Here is a 19,766-nt window from a genome sequence, read left to right on the forward strand (position 1 = left end):
CCAACATGGCAAAACCCCGTCTCTCCTAAAAATACAAAAATTAGCCTGGCATGGTAGTATATGCCTTTAATCTCAGCTACTTAGGAGGCTGAGGCAGGAGAATCATTTGAACTCAGGAGGTGGAGGTTGTAGTGACCTGAGATCATGCCACTGCACTCCAGCCTGGGCAACGGAATGAGGATCTATCTCAAATAAATAAAATGGAGTCATTTTATTTTACAAATGTGTATTTTTCTTTTAAAGGATCAATTCCCATTTTGTGTATATACACACATTGTGTTTTTCCTCTTATATGATGGACTCTTCAATGTCAAGTGTTGTTCTATATAGATATTATGACAAGAACATAGTATTTCACTGTTTCATAGTATGTTAATAAATTACTGCCCATCATTGACGTTTAGATTGTTATCCAGTTGCTGTTTATCCATAGCTTTTCTGTTTTTTTTTTTTTTAATAATTCTGAAATGTACTCTTAGAGGTATGGAAATGTTGACTATTTCTAACTTGGGCTTACTGTTTGCTTCTCTGCCTCAACCAAAATCTGAAAATACGTAGGTAGTTCCTCGATGTCCTAGGTGCCCAGCTGATGAACCGCTTGCTATCATGAAACCAGAGATTGTGTTTTTTGGTGAAAATTTACCAGAACAGTTTCATAGAGCCATGAAGTATGACAAAGATGAAGTTGACCTCCTCATTGTTATTGGGTCTTCCCTCAAAGTAAGACCGGTAGCACTAATTCCAAGTAAGTTGGTGGTGACTTTTGGAGATCATTTCTATATAATGTCATGGGTTGTGGATCTGTATAATAGACCCTAACCTTAGTAATCTTACTCTGCTTCTGCTTGAAAGAGTGGTGAAGAGCTAATTTTTGAAATCGTTTGTTTATTTATTTATTGAGATGGGGTTTCCCTCTTGTTGCCCAGGCTGGAGTGCGGTGGCGTGATCTCAGCTCACTGCAACCTCTGCCTCCTGAGTTCAAGCGATCCTCCTGCCTCAGCCTCCTGAGTAGCTGGGATTACAGTTGTCCACCAACATGCCTGGCTTTTTATTTTTTTAGTAGAGACCGGGTTTCGCCATGTTGGCCAGGCTGGTCTCGAACTCCTGAGCTCAGGTTATCCACCCGTCTTGGCGTCCCAAAGTGCTGGGATTACAGGCATGAGCCACAATGCCCGGCCAGAAATTGTTTATTTTTAGTAGAGATGAGGTCCTGTTGTGTTGCCCAGGCTGGATTCGAACTCCTGGGCTCAAGGATCCTCCTGCCTCAGCCCCTTGAGTAGCTAGGATTACAGGCACAAGCCTCCACATCTGGCTAAACTATTTTTTATGTGGCATTGTTGTTCATTGAGACTGGTGAATCTGACATTTTGATGGGGTGTGGAGGGTTGTCAAAACACAAGTAATGTTAGTGACTCACGCCTGTAATCTCAGCACTTTGGGAGGCCGAGGTGGGTGGATCCCTTGAGGGCAGCAGTTTGAGACCAGCCTGGCCAACATGGTGAAACCCTGTCTCTGCTAAAAATACAAAAATCAGCTGGGTGTGGTGGTGTGCGCATGTAGTCCCAGCTACTTGGCAGGCTGTGAGAACCGCTTGAACCCAGGAGGCAGAGGTTGCAATGAGCCGAGGTTGTGCCACTGCACTCCAGCCTGGGTGACAGAGTGGGACTCTGTCTCAAAAAATCAAAAACAAAAAAACCCACAAGTAATGCTAAACTCTGCTTCTAATTTATGTGAAAAATTAAGACAAAGGTAAAGAGTTCAATTTAGACTTTTTGGTGGAATGTGTTTTTAATGTTAGCATCAATTAATTTATGAAATGGTCCTTAATCCTCATATTTTTTATTCTTAATAAGATTACAGTTGTTGATCTTTCAAATTTAATTGATTTCACATTTAATAAATTCAAATATATAGTTTGGTAGAAGGTAGAAGTGTAACATACCATGTAAGATGGAATTTGGGGGCTCAAAATGATTGGTTCATTCTTGTTGTAATAATAGCCAAGTCATAATGGTGATATGTTGGTCTAGTTTACCCAAAAGGGTGTGTGTATAAAATGTTCACATAAAATTTAAATCCCTATTACTCTCAGGAACATTTCTTTGTTATATGTATTCTCATACTGTTTCCTTCTCTAATTTAGAATCAGAGGAGGAGGAGGAGAGAGAGAGAGATTTCAGTTGCATCAGATGTGTCCTTTCACAAGTGAGAGAAAGAGGAGAGGAAACAATATTAAATCCCTAGCCAGAGAATTTAATTAGACCCCACATCAGCAGCCAAGGCAGCCAGAGTAAACAGTTGAAGGAAACATGGATTCAAGCTCTTCAATTTTGTGTCTATCCCATATCTCGTGGCTTTAGCAGTTAACTCAGTCTTACCTAATTAGCTGTGAAATTCTGTTAAAGTAGAATATAAGACAATTTGCAATTAAATGAAACATGAAAATTTAATATACAAGTCCCTTTGTTCTTGAGTTGCTCTTTTTAAAGCAAATTCAGAGACACTCTGCTTAAAAAGCTTTTTTTTTTTATTTTTAAGAGACGGGTGTCTTGCTGTAGCTCAGGCTAGAGTGCAGAGGTGCAGTTACAACTCAATGCAGCCTTGAACTCCTGGGGACAAGCAATCCGTCCACTTCAGCTTCCCAAGTAGTTAGGACCACACGCGCACACCATGCTTGGCTAATGAAAAAAATTTTTTTTTGTAGAAACGGGATTCACTTTGTTGTCCAGGCTGGTCATAAACTCCTGGCCTCAAGTGATCCTTCCTCCTCTGCCCCTCAAAGCATTAGGATTACAGGCATGAGCTACCACGCCCAGTCCTTAAAAACTTTTATTTCGAAAGCTGTGGGATAGTATGGTGTGTTGCAAAGATAATTTAAAAAAACAGGTTTATAATAGTGTAGAATTTATTTGTATGACTTTTTTCCTCCCCTCCCCCCCACTCCCTTCCTCCCTTCCTTCCGTCTTTCCATCCTTCCATCCTTCTTCTGTTTGTCCTTCCTTTCTTCTGTATGTCCGTCCTTCTGTCCATTCGTCCTTCCTTCCCATCAGTCCATCCTTCTATCTGTTCTTCCTTCCTCCCATCCTCCCTCCCATCCTTCCATCCTCCCTCCCATCCTTCCATCCTCCCTCCCATCCTTCCATCCTCCCTCCCGTCCTCCTTCCCTCCCTCGTTGCCCAGGCTGGAGTGCAATGGCATGATCTTGGCTCATTGCAGTCTCTTCCTCACTACAGTCTCTGCCTCCTGGATTCAAGCAGTTCTCCTCCCAAGAAGCTGGGATTAGAGGCATGCGCCCCCACACACCTGGCTAAGTAGAGAAGGGGTTTCACCACTTTGGTCAGGTTGGTCTTGAACTCCTGATCTCAGGTGATCCGCCCGCCTCGGCCATCCAAAGTGCTGGGATTACAGGTGTGAGCCACCGTACCCGGCTCACCTTCTTTATATCAGGAGCTACTTAAGTAGAACATTTGTGTGCCAAGAACTCTTCTGTGCACTTGACTTATTAACTCATTTAATCTTCACCACAGTCTTGTGGAAAAGTACTGTTACCCCATTCTACAGACAAGGAAATTTGAGGTTCAGAGTGGGAAAGTCTGGGAAGATTGCTCAGGGGTTACCAGGTGACAGGAGCAGAACCTGAACGTCTTATAAAAGATTTAACTGCCCATCTGCTTGCTTGATGAAATGTAATGGCTTGGTTAAGTATTTAATTTAGTGCATGGGTCTTTTTTGGAAATTTGGAGCTCAAGCCCTTGTTGGATTTTTGCGTAATGTATCTGTTGTGGTTTTATTAGCTTACTTCCTCCTCCCTTTTTCTAACTCTTATTTTTCACCCTATTTTAGGTTCCATACCCCATGAAGTGCCTCAGATATTAATTAATAGAGAACCTTTGCCTCATCTGCATTTTGATGTAGAACTTCTTGGAGACTGTGATGTCATAATTAATGAATTGTGTCATAGGTTAGGTGGTGAATATGCCAAACTTTGCTGTAACCCTGTAAAGCTTTCAGAAATTACTGAAAAACCCCCACGAACACAAAAAGAATTGGCTTATTTGTCAGACTTGCCACCCACACCTCTTCATATTTCAGAAGACTCAAGTTCACCAGAAAGAACTTCACCACCAGATTCTTCAGTGATTGTCACACTTTTAGACCAAGCAGCTAAGAGTAATGATGATTTAGATGTGTCTGAATCAAAAGGTCTTATGGAAGAAAAACCACAGGAAGTACAGAATTCTAGGAATGTTGAAAGTATTGCTGAACAGATGGGAAATCCGGATTTGAAGAATGTTGGTTCCAGTACTGGGGAGAAAAATGAAAGAACTTCAGTGGCTGGAACAGTGAGAAAATGCTGGCCTAGTAGAGTGGCAAAGGAGCAGATTAGTAAGCGGCTTGATGGTAAGAAAGGCAATCGAACCATTTTGAAAGTATAGTTGTCATAACAATATTTCCAAAAAATTAGCTATTTTGGCAGGTTAATCGATAAAGTAGCTTTATGTAGTTGATTCTGTTTAGAGAAACTGTACAGTTCATAATCAGAAAAGTAAATCTTCTGGTATCCTTCATAATACGGAGAAGGAAGTGTTTAATAGTGCTCTGTATGTTTTCTCTAGGGGATGGAAAAATAAGAATGGGTTATTAACTGGCAGAAACGATGACAGATTTGGGTGCTTATTGTGGGTTAGCTGCTTTACATATGTTACCTGATTTTAATCTTCTGAGGTAGGATCTATTACTTTCTTCTGCAGGTGGGAAAACTCAGGAACATAGAGGTTAAATACCTCATGCACGGTAACTGCAAGAAGTGGAAGAATCAGATTAAAAATCCAGTCTATTTGTGCTTAGAGCCTGCCCCCTTAACTACTATGCAGTGTTGTCTGAGATTTAGAACACATCTGTGTTTTCTCTGAGGACTTAGAAAGAATCCGTGATTCTTCTCCACTGAATATAGGAATAGTTTCTACCCTGTTTAGAACATGCATAGTCTTTATCAATCAGTGTTAATCGATATAGGTGAAATCACTTTCTACTCTTTGGAAGCTGATGTTTTAAGTCCAAGTAGTCTGTGTGGTCGAAATTCCTAACTTAATGTTAGAAAAAATACTGTTAAAAAAAAAAAAAACACTGTAACTTAGCTGTAATTTAGAACTTTAGGTCTCATTCCATTTACCATACTTGGTGAAAACTGACAAATTTTAGACAACTGTATTTGAGTATTCCAGTCATTTGCTGTAAATACATTGTAGTTCAGTTGAATAAACCTTTGGCCTTTTTCATATTAGGCACTGTGGTAAGTTCTGGAGACACAGTGATTAATGTTGTATGTAATTATAAATGTGGGTGATACTCATTAATACTTTGGTATAGGTGCTACTGAAGAATAAAGTATTATTGTTTTGAACAAAACATCACCCAAAAGGTAGGTTTTTTTTTTTTGTTTTTTTGTTTTTTTGTTTTTTGGTGATGGAGTCTTACTTTTGCCCAGGCTGGAGTGCAGTGGCACAATGTCAGTTCACTGCAACCTCCGCCTCCTGGGTTCAAGTGATTCTTCTGCTTCAGCCTCCTGAGTAGCTGAGATTACAGGCGTGCGCCACCATGCCCAGCTGATTTTTGTATTTTTAGTAGAGATGGGGTTTTGCCATGTTGGTAAGTCTGGTCTCAAACTCCTGACCTTGTGATCCGCCCACCTCGGCCTCCAAAAGTGCTGGAATTACAGGCATGAGCCACCATGCCCAGCCCCAAAAGGTAGATTGTACTTGGAGATTAGATTATACAAGGCTTTCTAAGGAGGAAAATATTTAACAATAAGTAGGGATTTAAAAAGAGCAGACGCGTTCCCAGGGGAAACTAGAAAAAGCACAGAGGGATGCTTATGTTTGCAAATCGTGGCAGAAGTCAGAAAGTAGAAAAATTGCTACTGACTTAGGTAATACACAGTCGTCTCTATCATATACAAAGTCTACCTGTGCACTAAGACTTGCACTGGGAACTCTTCTTGAATGTCATTTTGGCAGATGTGTCAAACGCATCAGTCTCTTTTCCCAAGAAACAGAGTTGACCTGAACAGTCATTTTTATTTTTTTACATTTTTATTTATTTATTTTTTTGAGACGGAGTTTTGCTCTTGGTGTCCAGGCTGAAGTACAATGGTGTGATCTCGGCTCACGGCAACCTCCACCTCCTGGCAACCTCCGCCTCCCAGGTTCCAGCGATTCTCCTGCCTCAGCCTCCCGAGTAGCTGTAGCTGAAACCACAGGCGCGTGACCTCATGCTCAGCTAATTTTTTTTTTTTTTTTTTTATAAAGTTTTTGTAGAGACAGGGTCTTGCCACATGGCCCAGACTGATCTCAGACTCCTGGGCTCAGCAGTCTGCCTGCCTTGGCCTCCCAAAGTGTAGGGATTACAGGTGTGAGCCACTGTGCCCTGCCTGTGGTGTCTTAGGAACCTGATGAGTACTATGTATCTGTTGTAATAGAGGGAAATAAGTGGTTTTCACAGTGATTTGTAGTGGACTGTGAAATAAATTTCAGGGATTATTCAGGTCAGAATTGTCACACAGGTTGTAGTCAGGGTGAGAACTGGGTCATGATGCAGTGTAAAAGTTTGAGAGCCACTTTGGAGAGAACTTTAGGTTTGCCACCTACCAGAGTGGTAACCAGGCTTCTGTGAATTAGTCTGGGATATGGTACAATAAATATTACATTTATTATGTGTGAAAAGAGATGTTAAGTTAGGGACATATTGTGAATTCAAACTTTTCCATCAGTTTTTAGGGATCCTACTCTTTCACTTAAACCCCAAATGGCCAAGCTAGGATTGATTTGGTGTGCTCTAGAAAGAACTTTATTGGTATTCATGGATTCAGATTACATCTTAGAGGACTTCAAAAGCATCTTAGACTGTATGTGTATATACACACACATTCTGAATCAGTAGGTGGCTCATGGGGCCTGAGATCTTCTCAAGTGAATCTAAATTTAGATTCACAGGTGATACTGTAGATTCACTGTCTACAGACTACACTATGAGTTTGTGGTGATTACATTATTGACAATATTTTAGGTTTATAATCAGAAAAAAGTTAAAATAGTTAATGAAGAGGCTTTAAAAGCCTGTGTGCTTTAGAGAAGTTGCTTAATGAACACAAATTGGGTATCTAATGTAGGCTGGGCTGGATACTTCATTTTCATCAAATCTTTTTAAAATAATTGGTGAAATAACCTTTATTGAATATGGTTCTCTACATTTTACAACCCTCATAGGGTTGTAAAAATTTATTTCATTCTCTAGATGAGGGAATTGAGGCACAGAGGTACACTTACAAATTTACAAAGATATAATAAATGGCAGAACTAAGATTTGAACCCAGGACTAAGTGTATTGCTTGTATTTAATTAATTTTTAAGAGACAGGCCATCACTGTGTTGCCTAGGCTGGCCCTTGAACTCCTGGGCTCAAGCAGTCCACCCGCCTCAGCCTCCTGAGTAGCTGGAACTGCAGGCACATCATGGCCTCCCAGTTGTTTTTAAACACTAATGGTACACTTATAAAAGGCAGAGCTGGTACCCACACTTCATTTCAGACTGAGTTAGTCTTAGAAAACTGAAAGTAACATTTTCATCATTATATTTCAGGTAATCAGTATCTGTTTTTGCCACCAAATCGTTACATTTTCCATGGCGCTGAGGTATATTCAGACTCGGAAGATGACGTCTTATCCTCTAGTTCTTGTGGCAGTAACAGTGATAGTGGGACATGCCAGAGTCCAAGTTTAGAAGAACCCATGGAAGATGAAAGTGAAACTGAAGAATTCTACAATGGCTTAGAAGATGAGCCTGATGTTCCAGAGAGAGCTGGAGGAGCTGGATTTGGGACTGATGGAGATGATCAAGAGGCAATTAATGAAGCTATATCTATGAAACAGGAAGTAACAGACATGAACTATCCATCAAACAAATCATAGTGTAATAATTGTGCAGGTACAGGAATTGTTCCACCAGCATTAGGAACTTTAGCATGTCAAAATGAATGTTTACTTGTGAACTCTATAGAGCAAGGAAACCAGAAAGGTAATATTTATAGATTGGTAAAATAGATTGTTTTTCATGGATAATTTTTAACTTCATTATTTCTGTACTTGTACAAATTCAACACTAACTTTTTTTTTTAAAAAGGTACTAAGTATCTTTAATCAGCTGTTGGTCAAGACTAACTTTCTTTTAAAGATTCATTTGTATGATAAATTCATATGTATATATAATTTTTGTTTTTGTCTAGTGAGTTTCAACATTTTTAAAGTTTTCAAAAAGCCATCGGAATGTTAAATTAATGTAAAGGGAACAGCTTATCTAGACCAAAGAATGGTATTTTCACTTTTCTCTGTAACATTGAATGGTTTGAAGTACTCAAAATCTGTTAACTCTAAACTTTTGATTCTTTAACACAATTACTTATTTTTAAACACTGGCATTTTCCAAAACTTGTGGCAGCTAACTTTTTAAAATCTCAAATGACATGCAATGTGAGTAGAAGGAAGTCGACAATATGTGGGAGGGCACTCGGTTGTCTTTACTTTTAAAAGTAATACTTGGTGCTAAGAATTTCAGGATTATTGTATTTATGTTCAAATGAAGATGGCTTTTGTACTTCCTGTGGACATGTAGTAATGTCTATATTGGCTCATAAAACTAACCTGAAAAACAAATAAATGCTTTGGAAATGTTTCAGTTGCTTTAGAAACAATAGTGCCTGCCTGGATCCCCTTAGTTTTGAAATATTTGCCATTGTTGTTTAAATACCTATCACTGTGGTAGAGCTTGCATTGATCTTTTCCACAAGTATTAAACTGCCAAAATGTGAATATGCAAAGCCTTTCCGAATCTATAATAATGGTACTTCTACTGGGGAGAGTGTAATATTTTGGACTGCTGTTTTCCATTAATGAGGAGAGCAACAGGCCCCTGATTACAGTTCCAAAGTAATAAGATGTTAATTATAACTCAGCCAGAAAGTACATGTCTCCTTCCATTGGGAGGATTTGGTGTTAAATACCAAACTGCTAGCCTAGTATTATGGAGATGAACATGATGTAACTTGTAATAGCAGAATAGTTAATGAATGAAAGTAGTTCTTATAATTTATCTTTATTTAAAAGCTTAGCCTGCCTTAAAACTAGAGATCAACTTTCTCAGCTGCAAAAGCTTCTAGTCCTTCAAGAAGTTCATACTTTATGAAATTACACCGTAAGCATTTATTTTTCAGACCATTTTTGAACATTACTCCTAAATTAATAAAGTATTCCTCTGTTGCTTTAGTATTTATTACAATAAAAAGGGTTTGAAATATAGCTGTTCTTTATGCATAAAATACCCAGCTAGGACCATTACTGCCAGAGAAAAAAAATCATATTTGAATGGCCATTTCCCTACTTAAAAGATGTCTGAATCTGAATTTATTTGGCTACACTAAAGAATGCAGTATATTTAGTTTTCCATTTGCATGATGTGTTTGTGCTATAGATAATATTTTAAATTGAAAAGTTTGTTTTAAATTATTTTTACAGTGAAGACTGTTTTCAGCTCTTTTTATATTGTACATAGTCTTTTATGTAATCTACTGGCATATGTTTTGTAGACTGTTTAATGACTGGATATCTTCCTTCAACTTTTGAAATACAAAACCAGTGTTTTTTTACTTGTACACTGTTTTAAAGTCTATTAAAACTGTCATTTGACTTTTTTCTGTTAACTTACATTGTTTAAGGTATATAATTTTTAAATCTTGCAGAATTTGTACAGCTTTGAATGCTATAGTATTAGATGCTTTCTTTCTCATACTACATTTCTTCATTCAGTTTATTACATTAGTCTCACCAGACCAGTACTTGAAAACACTGATGGTGCTGATCGTAGCAGGCGATGCATCACCACCAAGCATTTCAGAACTATTTCAACCATTTTAGGCTAGAGGCCTTGAGCAAGTAAAACGTGCGGAAAAGGCAGGGCAGGGCCTAAGAAGGATGTGACAATTGTCCTATGATAAAGGACCAGAAGTTTGGGATTCGAGAGAGAACAGGAAGTGGTGGGTAGTGAAAATCTATGTGATGCAAAGGCTGGGTTAACTGAAAATCTGTTGTTGGATGCCAGGTCTTTTTAAGTCCAAAGACTGCAGACCACATTTGGTATCAACTTTCTGAGGCTGACCTGAGAACCTACTTATTTTGAGGGAGAAAGTACTCCTGAAGAGGCCAGCAATGTCCCCCTTAATATGTGTAACTTGGTCAGGTGCTGTGGCTCACACCTGAAATCCCAGCACTCTGGGAGGCCTAGGCGGGCGGATCACCTGAGGTCAGGAGTTTGAGACCAGCCTGGCCAACATGGTGAAATCCCGTCACCATGTCCGGCTAAATTTTTTGTATTTTTAGTAGAGACGGGGTTTCACCGTGTTAGCCAGGCTGGTCTCGAACTCCTAGACTCAAGCCATCTGCCCACCTCAGTCTTCCAAGTGTTGGGATTACAGGTGTGAGCCACCACGCCCAGCCTGCATTCTGGTTTTTATTTCCTTTTAATTGAAAGGAATGTCTTGGTTCTGCTGTCTTATTCATCATCCTGAACAGTGGCTACTAGCTTGAATGACTAAGACAAGACAGGAGAGCTACAAACACACTATATATTTGTACCTTACAAATAGATGTGTGGAGGCCAAATACTTCAGTATTTAGCTAACTCAATAAAGTCCCTACAATTTAGCAAATGATCTGTAGCTTTGCTGCTCTTATCTACAAAGCTTGGGACTTTTCTTGTTTTTTAAAAGTAAATGGCAATTTCAGAAATCTTCAATGGTATTTTAACTTTCTACCATGAATCTCCTTGGTGTTAATACATTGTATCATAGTCTAGAGTAACAGGGAGGAAGTGTCCCCAAATTAAGCTTTGTACAGTGTGCTCCTAGATGAGATGCTATTCTCTTGTTACAGTATTTGTTCATGGAACTATTAATCCAAAGTGCCTGCTATTTTACAGATCGGCTTCATAATATACAAAGGTTACTACTATTGAGAAACAGCATCTGACATGTTTTTGATTCAAATAATTACTACCTCAAGGAGTGGACGAACAGGGAATATGGTATAATATCAGGTACGTGGAGACATTCTCATGGGGGAAGAATGCCACTACTTTGAGGAAAAGTACCTTAGGTGAGAACACTGTTTTAGTGCTTCTATCTATAGAAGAGTTCTGTGGTTAGCCAATAGTTTTTTAAGCTGACCTACTGAAAAGTACAAGTCCACAACCCCTTATCCAACCCCTTGGGCTTATTTGCATTTTGGAATTATGAATTTTAAAGAATTTTTGAAAGTACCCAATAGGGGTCATAGTCTTATTTAGTGAATACCATAAATAGCTTCAAGAATTCAGATCAGGTTTTTCTGCAAAGTGAGAGATGACAATATTCTCAGTTTTTTTGGATTTTAGAATTACAGGTTAAGAGACTGCGGACCTCTATAAATTTGTATGGGAATAGAAACAAGCAATCTGAAATTTAAGAGACCTTCCCCGAGTCATCCATCTTTTTGAAAAATTTTGACTCTTATATGAGAACCACTGAAAGTTTAAATATTAAAACAATAAATCTTTATTAAACAGTTTTCACGGCATTTTAAAATAAATTTAAAAAATAAATATTTGCATTCTAGCAGAAAGTCACATGTATTGCATCAACTCACTTTTACAATTTAATGGCATGAGATAACTAAGCATCAGCACCATAAAACCGTTAAGATTTGTTTCTTAAATTCAAGGAAATAGCTCTAAAGCCCTGCAGCATCAATACTTTTGAAAGCTATAACCCAGTGATTGGTGCTCATAGTAGCCAATGTTTCTTTCTATTACTGGCATCTGTGGAGACAGAGTTCTTCCAGTACTAAATATTAATAAGTTCTCTGATCAACAATTCCCCATCTATCAGCATGTCATGTCAGGATTCACAAAAGAGAAAAGAACTGCAGGTTATGTAGTATATTCCCTATTTGTGATTTAGGTTTGCACAAAGACACTTATTCTAGCAAAAAAGAAAAGATCGTGTTTCCACCATGCTACCTTTTTTTCTTTTTATAGAGTTTCAGAGTAAGATTTAAATCATAATTTTTAACCTCTAAAAGTCTGCTCAAGTTCAATTACAACCATAGAAACTGTACTGGTATCAGAACGTAACTATTTTATTACAAAACTTAACATTATTTACAAAATGAAAAAATAATCAAATGACTATTGCAGGCCAAAGTTAAAGGTTTTTCACTCAATGATTGAAGAAAAATTAAGCAATATTTCCATGCACTCACACCAGATCATTTCTGAAATATGCAAACTCTTAAAACTCATGTTAGTAGAACTTTAATGTATTCACAATACTTGTTATGTTTATTGGAAGATTGTCAAAAAAATCCATGGTTCTGTACAATAATATTAACAGTTTGTTCATTTTCCTTTAATGTTTTGACTTCCATGAACACTCGTAGATTGAACATTCTGCAAGTAAGAATTATAATAGTACCTCTGTCACCTTGCTGAATTCATCACCACAAGAAAAACACAAATAGTTTAATGCTTTTGCACTAAACTGAATAGTTATATTAAACTGAAGCCTTCATTGTGATCAATAGCTTGGATCAGTTTAGAACGCAGAGTTTCTTTATCTGTATATTTTGGAAGATCCAGAAGATTAAAACAAGTATGGGAAACTGGGAGATATTCCTCACCACCTCCTGTTGACTGGATGACTAGTTTCAGACTCTTCATACCAAGAATAGGAATGCGATCACTACCTGTCAAAAATACTGCCAAGAAAGAAATCATTCAGTCAACTACTTCAAAACAAAAAGTAGCAAGTCATATTTTGTACAGTCACTACAGCAGAGCTTCACATTAACATCTGCTCTAATGTGTTTACTCCCTAATTTGTGGAAGACAAGTTTTTTGAGACACATTCTAATTGCTCATTCACACAATATTTTTTCTTTAAAAGTATAATCTTAATATTGGCACAAAGGAAGTGCTTAATAAATGTTTGATAAGTGAGTAACTATTGCCATTGCCAAAACATTTTGAGAGCCCTTTTTTGGAAAAAGCCATTTAGAACTAGTTGACAAACCAAATACAAAATGCAGTTTTGATTATGATTTCTTTTTCTGTTTGCTTCATTTCTGTTTTTTTTTTTTTTAAATCAGAAATTTATAATGGGCAGCCAAAATTCAAATCATTTTTTTTTTTTTTTTTTTTTTTTTGAGACGAGCCTTGCTCAGTTGCCTAGGCTGGAGTGCAGCCTCGACCGCCTGGGCTCCAGCAATCCTCTCACCTCGGCTTCTGGAGTAGCTGGGAGCATAGGCGCGTGTCATCAAGCCCAGGGCTAATTTTTGTAGAGATGAGGTTTTGCCATGTTGCCCAGGCTCAAATCACTCTTAAAGAGTAATGATTTCTCATCCTTATGACATACAGAAGAATTTGACCAAGATTCTCGGACAGATTGCTAAAACATTCTTGGCAACAGCAGGAGTATCAAAGGAAATGTCACTGATTTGGATACATAAATTCTGACAACTTTAAAAATAAGTCAAATTTCAATTAGAATACAGACTTTAACAGAAGAAAGATACTCAGGCATCAGTTATAAATGAGAGAACTAAAGCCTGAAAAAGCTTTATTTTATATAGAAATTGCCAAAGTTTTAGTCTTGAAGCAAAAAGAAAAAAAAATGACCAAACAGAGAAAAGAGCAATACAGTTGGCCCTCCATATCTGTGAATTGTGTATCCATGGATTCAACCAACTGCAAATGGAAAATATTTTCAAAAAATGGCTGCTTGTGACTGTACTGAGTATGTCAACTTTTTTTCTTCACACTGGTCCCTCAACAATACAGTATAACAACTATTTACATAGCATTTACTTTGTATCAGGTATTAATACAGGTATATTCATGTGTCAACGATGAGGATATGTTCTGGGAAATGCATCATTAGGCGATTTCATTCATTGTGTAAACATCATATATTTACACAACCTAGACAGTACAGTCTACTACACACCTAGGTTACGTGATACAGTCCTACTGCTCCCAGGCTACAAACCTGTACAGCATGGTACTGTACTGATTTCTGTAGGTAACTGTAACATAACAGTAGGTATCTGTGTATGTAAATACAGAAAAGGTACAGTAGGTTATTATAAGGTATTATAATCTTAAGGGCCCACTACCATATATGTGGTCTCTAGTTCACTGAAAAGTCATTATGTGGCACATGACTGTAATCTAGAGATGATTGAAAGTATAAGGATGTGCATAGGTTATATGCAAATACTATGCCAATTTATATAAGAAACTTGAGCATCTCTTGGATTTGGGTATCCTTGGCAGGGAGGTCTTGGAACCAATCCCCCAATGTATGCCAAAGGATGACTATACTCCAGAGATCTTTTTAGAAATCTAAAAGGAATTCTACAATCCTAGTTTATTGTAACCAGTTTATTGTAACTGTAACATAGCTATAGTTTGCTTTCATTTCCAAGTTAGCTTCTGTTTTACTTCATAGAATGAATCGATGCTATTTTGTAGGCAAACTGAATTTAGCCTTTGAAATAAGAAAATACATGTACTGAAGAGTGCAGATCAGTTCTTTTTCAAAAAAATTACTTGAAGATTAAAAACAGGACTTTGGAATAATACTATAATTAGATTCCAGTCTCATAAAGTATACAACTAATTAGAAATACTTACACAGAAACTGTTTCTTCTTTTCCAATGGTAATTCGTGAAATACTTCCCAAAAAATTTTTATCGTAGGATGTTCTGCCCAATATTCCCCTTTGTATTCTGTATTCTAAAAACAACATAATCTTTTATTAGTATGAAGGGACACGCTGGCTAATATATTAGCACATAAAGCTAACATGGTCCAGGAGTTTGAAACTCGTGCAATTCAATGGATTGCCCACTGTTTCCTGGACATTTACAATTTGAAGTTACTAGTTCCAGGAGAAAAAGAAATACGTAAGAATCACCAGAAATCTTTCCCAGCACTTCAAATAACATGATAGGATCATACTATCATCTTCAAAAATAAAATAAAGAGAAACTAGAATTACTAAAATAATGTTGTAGGACAATTAAAAGTTTGACATGGGAATTATCAGTGATAATCAGAAAATTTCCTTTTTCTGTATTCACGAACAGAAGTCAAACATTACAATGTATCTTTCCTTTTAAAAATATGGTACTAAGCGACACTAAAAATTTTCTGAGGTAGTTTACAAGATGGCCACCAGTGAGCACTGCCTCCTGGTATTCATACCCGTGTGTAATAAGGACATTGTGAATATGAGGAATGTATGACTTCTGAGACTAAATCATAAAAAAAAACCTCTATGGCTGGGCGCGGTGGCTCACGCCTGTAATCCCAGCGCTTTGGGAGGTGGAGGCGGGCGGATCACAAGGTCAGGAGATCGAGACCATCCTGGCTAATACAGTGAAATCCCGTCTACTAAAAATACAAAAAATTAGCCAGACGTGGCGGTCTGCGCCTGTTGTGCCAGCTGCTGGGGAGGCTGAGGCGGGACAATGGCATGAACCCAGGAGGCGGAGCTTCCAGTGAGCCGAGATCGCACCACTGCACTCCAGCCTGGGTGACACAGCAAGACTCCGTCTCAAAAAAACAAACAAAAACAAAACAAACAAAAACCTCTATGGCTTCAGCCCTTCTTCTGGATCACTCACTCTGGGGGGAAACAGCTGTCATTTTATGAGCATATTCAAACATCCCTATATGAAGAGAAGTACTCGTGGTGCTATACTGAGGCCCCTGCTAACAGTCAGGTGAGTAAGCCACTTTGGAAATGAATCTCTATCCTTAACCATGCTTTTAGATGACTATAGCGCCAGCCAATATTCTGACTGCAACTTCATGAGGGAACCTTGAGCCCAAACTACTCAGCTAAGCCACTCCTGAATTCCTGACCCACAGAAACTATAAAGCAACAAAGTTTCATTGTTATTTTGAAGCCAGTAAGTTTTGGGGTAATTTGAAGCCAGTAAGTTTTGGGGTAATATATCTCCCCTTTCAAAAATATTAGTACTGGCCAGGCGCGGTGGCTCACGCCTGTAATCCCAGCACTTTGGGAGGCCGAGGCAGGTGGATCACTTGAGGTCAGGAGTTCCAGACCAGCCTGGCCAACATGGTGAAACCCCATCTCTACTAAAAATACAAAAATTGGCTGGGCATGGTGGCACATGCCTGTAATCCCAGCTACTTGGGGGAGGCTGAGGCAGGAGAATTGCTTGAACCCGGGTGGCGGAGGTTGTAGTGAGCCGAGACTGCGCCACGGTACTCCAGCCTGGTCAACAAGAGTGAAATTCCATCCCCGCTGCTCCCCCCACCCCCCAAAAATACTAGTACTAAGAGAGAAGGTGGTAGGAAGCAGAGAGGAAATAGTTTATATTGTTAACTGTTCTTATCCAGCCACAATTGGCCTTAACTTTCAGTTCTTCAGATGCATCAGGTCCTTTGGACGTACTGTTTCCCCAGCCTATACCACTCAGACACATCCTTTCTTCTTTGGTCATCAGGCTAATTTTTACCCTTTTAGGGCTCAGATTAAATGCCATCTAATTCATTCATTGATTCATCCAACAAATACATAATGAGTTTTAGTCAATGTTTTTGGCCCTGGGAAAACCTCAGTGAACAGAATCCTCACTTACCTTGTGGAGCTTACCATCTAGTGAGAGGCGTTCCCAGATTCATCTAGCCTAGATTAGGTTCCTCCTTATGTACCACTCACTAAATTCTTTTTCATTGTATTCATCAAAACTGTGTATTAAGCATTTAATTTCTAGCTCCCTTATTAGGGCAAAGACCATGTCTCTATCTTATTTCCTGCGCTCTCCTCAATTTCTTGCATAGTTTCAGTTGCACATTATCAGGCATACAGTAGAGACTCAACAAATACTTGCTACTGGGCCTTTTGAATTTTGGACTCTCCTTATTTGTAGCCATGATTTATCTTAATCACTGAACTCTCAATAATTCAGATCTGCAAAATATTTGCTGTTAATTGCAAGCAAGTTTGAAGAAAACGGCTTTAATTCTAGCACTCAATTTATTAAACTGTGAGCATGTTAGTGGGGAAGGAAAAGAGGATGGCGAAAGTTTTTTTTTTCTTTTAAATCTCTAAATGGTTTGGTAAAAATGTGCACACATGTCCTGGTTAAGAAAGAACATTTAAAGCTCCAAATCATAATCACTAAAATTGTAATGAATCACATATACGACAGAAGAAATCAAAGTGTTATAAGTATAAATACACTATAATATATATACATATATTTGAGATGGAGTCTTGCTCTGTCACCAGGCTGGAGTACAGTGGTGCAATCTTGGCTCACTGCAACCTCTGCCTCCCAGGTTCAAGCGATTCTCCTGCCTCAGCCTCCTGAGTAGCTGGGATTACAGGTACCCACCACCACACCCAGCTAATTTTCATATTTTTAGTAGAGATGGGGGTTTCACTATGTTGGCCAGGATGGTCTCGATCTTCTGACCTCGTGATCCGCCTGCCTCAGCTTCCCAAAGTGCTGGGATTACAGGCGTGAGCCACCACGCCCGGCCGCTACAATATACTTTTTAAGATGTCCTGTTTTAACTGAATGAACACTTTGACATCAATTATCACTTCAGGCAAGGTTTCAAGTACTTACTGAGTGCTCTCCTAGGTGCTGGGAATACAGCAGTGAACAAAGAGGCAAAAATTCTGCTCTCACGGTACTTACATTGTGGTTGGGGGAAGGAGCAACCTAAGGAAAATTATGTCAGATCCAAAGAAGCAAAATAAAACAGCGACGGGAGACAGGATACATGTGCAGGAGAGGGGTTTGCAATTTTAGATCAGTTATCCAGGGAAGGTCTCTGAGAAGGTACAAACACGTAAAGGAAGCGAGAGCAAGAATCTTTTGGGATTATCAGGGGAAGAGAATTCCAGGCACGTGGAAAAGGAAACAGAAACGCCCTAAGACTGGAACGTGCCTGGAGGGTTCTAGGCTCAGCAAGGAGGTTAATAAGGCTGAGGCAGAGTGAGAGCAACAATGACAGGAGATGAGGCAAGGAGGGACAAATTGTGTAGGATCTAAAGGGTGACGAGAAGCTGTCATATCATTTTCATTTTAAGGTGATTAGAGGTGGAGTCCATTTCCACTGGGGGACCCCTCAAAGTTAGTATCTACAGGCTTCTTCTCTTGAGCAGATCAATTTACTACCATACAGGAACCTTCAGTCTCCTTCCTGAAGGATTTACACCCAGTTACTAGCTGTGTGGCATCCTCAGTTTTACTTGGTTTCCCAAATTGTAAAGCCTCTCTCCCAAGCTGTCTTTTGCTGGGTAAAAAAGGGGACATGAATGGTCCAATTATTCTTTAAAATGACTTTAAAGTAATTCTGTTGCCCTTAGTCCAACCCTCATCCCTGCCATTAAGGGTAACATGGTATACCAATTCTTGAGTCTTTCAGATTCTAGGATATACAATGAGTTGCCTCAGGCCAGGCGGACCATGAGGTCAGGAGTTCGAGACCAGCCTGGCCAATATGGTGACACCCTGTCTCTACTAAAAAAATAAAAAAATCAGCCGGGCATAGTGGCGTGCCTGTAGTTCCATACTTGGGAGGCTGAGGCAGAAGAATTGCTTGAACTTGGGAGGCGGATGTTGCAGTGAGCCAAGATCACACCACTGCACTCCAGCCTGGGTGACAGAGCAAGACTCCGTCTCAGAACAACAACAACAACAAAGAGTTGCCTCCTGACAATCCTGTCCCTCTGGAGGCTTAGAATTCAATTTTCCTCTGCTCTAAGTCACTCATCAATTTATGTCCTTACTTTCTGTCTTCCAAATCTACTACTTCTCTTGTTCATTGCATTTTTATTTTTTAGTTTTTGGTGTGTATATTACCATTTTTATTCCATTTCTGTCATTCTAGTGAGATTTTTGGGAGGGAGCAGACATGTTTATTCCATAATGTTTAATTAGAAGTCCTAATTATTCTTAAAATCTTATTCCTTAAATGACTACACAGTAAAACTGGCTATATTCTGGTGTGTATATAGTTCTGTAAGTTCTAAGCATATATGCAGATTTGTGCAACCACTGCCACAATTAGGATACTCAACAGTCCCATCACTGTTATGCTTAGATGTCTCTTGTGCTACCTCCTCTGAAGTCACACCCTCCCACTCAACCCCTAGTCTCTGTTCACTATAATTTTTTGTCTTTTCAAGAATGTCACATAAATGGAACCATACAGTATGCAACCATTTGAAACTGGCTTCTTTCACTCAGCATAAAGCCTCAGATTCATCCAGTTGTTGCATGTGTCAATAGTGCTTTTTTTTCTTTTTTGAGACAGGGTCTTGCTTTGTTGCCTACGTCGCAGTGCAGTCAGGGCTCATTGCAGCCTCTACCTCCCGGGCTCAAGGGATCCTCCCACCTCAGCGCCCGGAGTAGCTGGGACTATGGGTGCACGCCACCATAAACGGCCAATTTTTGTATTTTTTGTAGAGACGGAGTTTCATCATGTTGTCCAGGCTGGTCTCAAACTCCTGGGCTAAAGAGATCTGCCTACCTCAGCCTCCCAAAGTGCCAGGATTAAAGGTGTGAGACACCACGACCAGCTGTGCATTTCTTTTTAACACTTAGTAGTTATTCTGCTGAATAGGTATACTGTAG

The 19,766-nt window shown here is 39.0% G+C and overlaps 2 protein-coding genes across 5 annotated transcripts in view; one reads left to right on the forward strand and one right to left on the reverse strand.

The window, feature by feature from the left end:
- SIRT1 (sirtuin 1) overlaps positions 1-9,754 on the forward strand; it is a 35,471-nt gene extending 25,717 nt beyond the window's left edge. For both annotated transcript variants that reach the window (XM_030941142.1, XM_030941143.1), the window contains 3 exons: positions 559-745; positions 3,844-4,401; positions 7,638-9,754. In XM_030941142.1, the coding sequence (XP_030797002.1) occupies positions 559-745; positions 3,844-4,401; positions 7,638-7,966 (1,074 nt within the window). In that variant the 3' untranslated portion in view covers positions 7,967-9,754. The remainder of the gene's footprint in view (positions 1-558; positions 746-3,843; positions 4,402-7,637) is intronic.
- Positions 9,755-11,613: 1,859 nt separating this feature from the next.
- The window catches only part of HERC4 (HECT and RLD domain containing E3 ubiquitin protein ligase 4), a 153,022-nt gene continuing 144,869 nt past the window's right edge, over positions 11,614-19,766 (reverse strand). For all 3 annotated transcript variants that reach the window (XM_010375398.2, XM_010375392.2, XM_030940447.1), the window contains 2 exons: positions 14,775-14,877; positions 11,614-12,838 (listed from right to left, as the gene is read on the reverse strand). In XM_010375398.2, the coding sequence (XP_010373700.1) occupies positions 12,630-12,838; positions 14,775-14,877 (312 nt within the window). In that variant the 3' untranslated portion in view covers positions 11,614-12,629. The remainder of the gene's footprint in view (positions 12,839-14,774; positions 14,878-19,766) is intronic.

Source organism: Rhinopithecus roxellana, chromosome 11 (assembly GCF_007565055.1).
Source record: "Rhinopithecus roxellana isolate Shanxi Qingling chromosome 11, ASM756505v1, whole genome shotgun sequence".
Taxonomy (NCBI): domain Eukaryota; kingdom Metazoa; phylum Chordata; class Mammalia; order Primates; family Cercopithecidae; genus Rhinopithecus; species Rhinopithecus roxellana.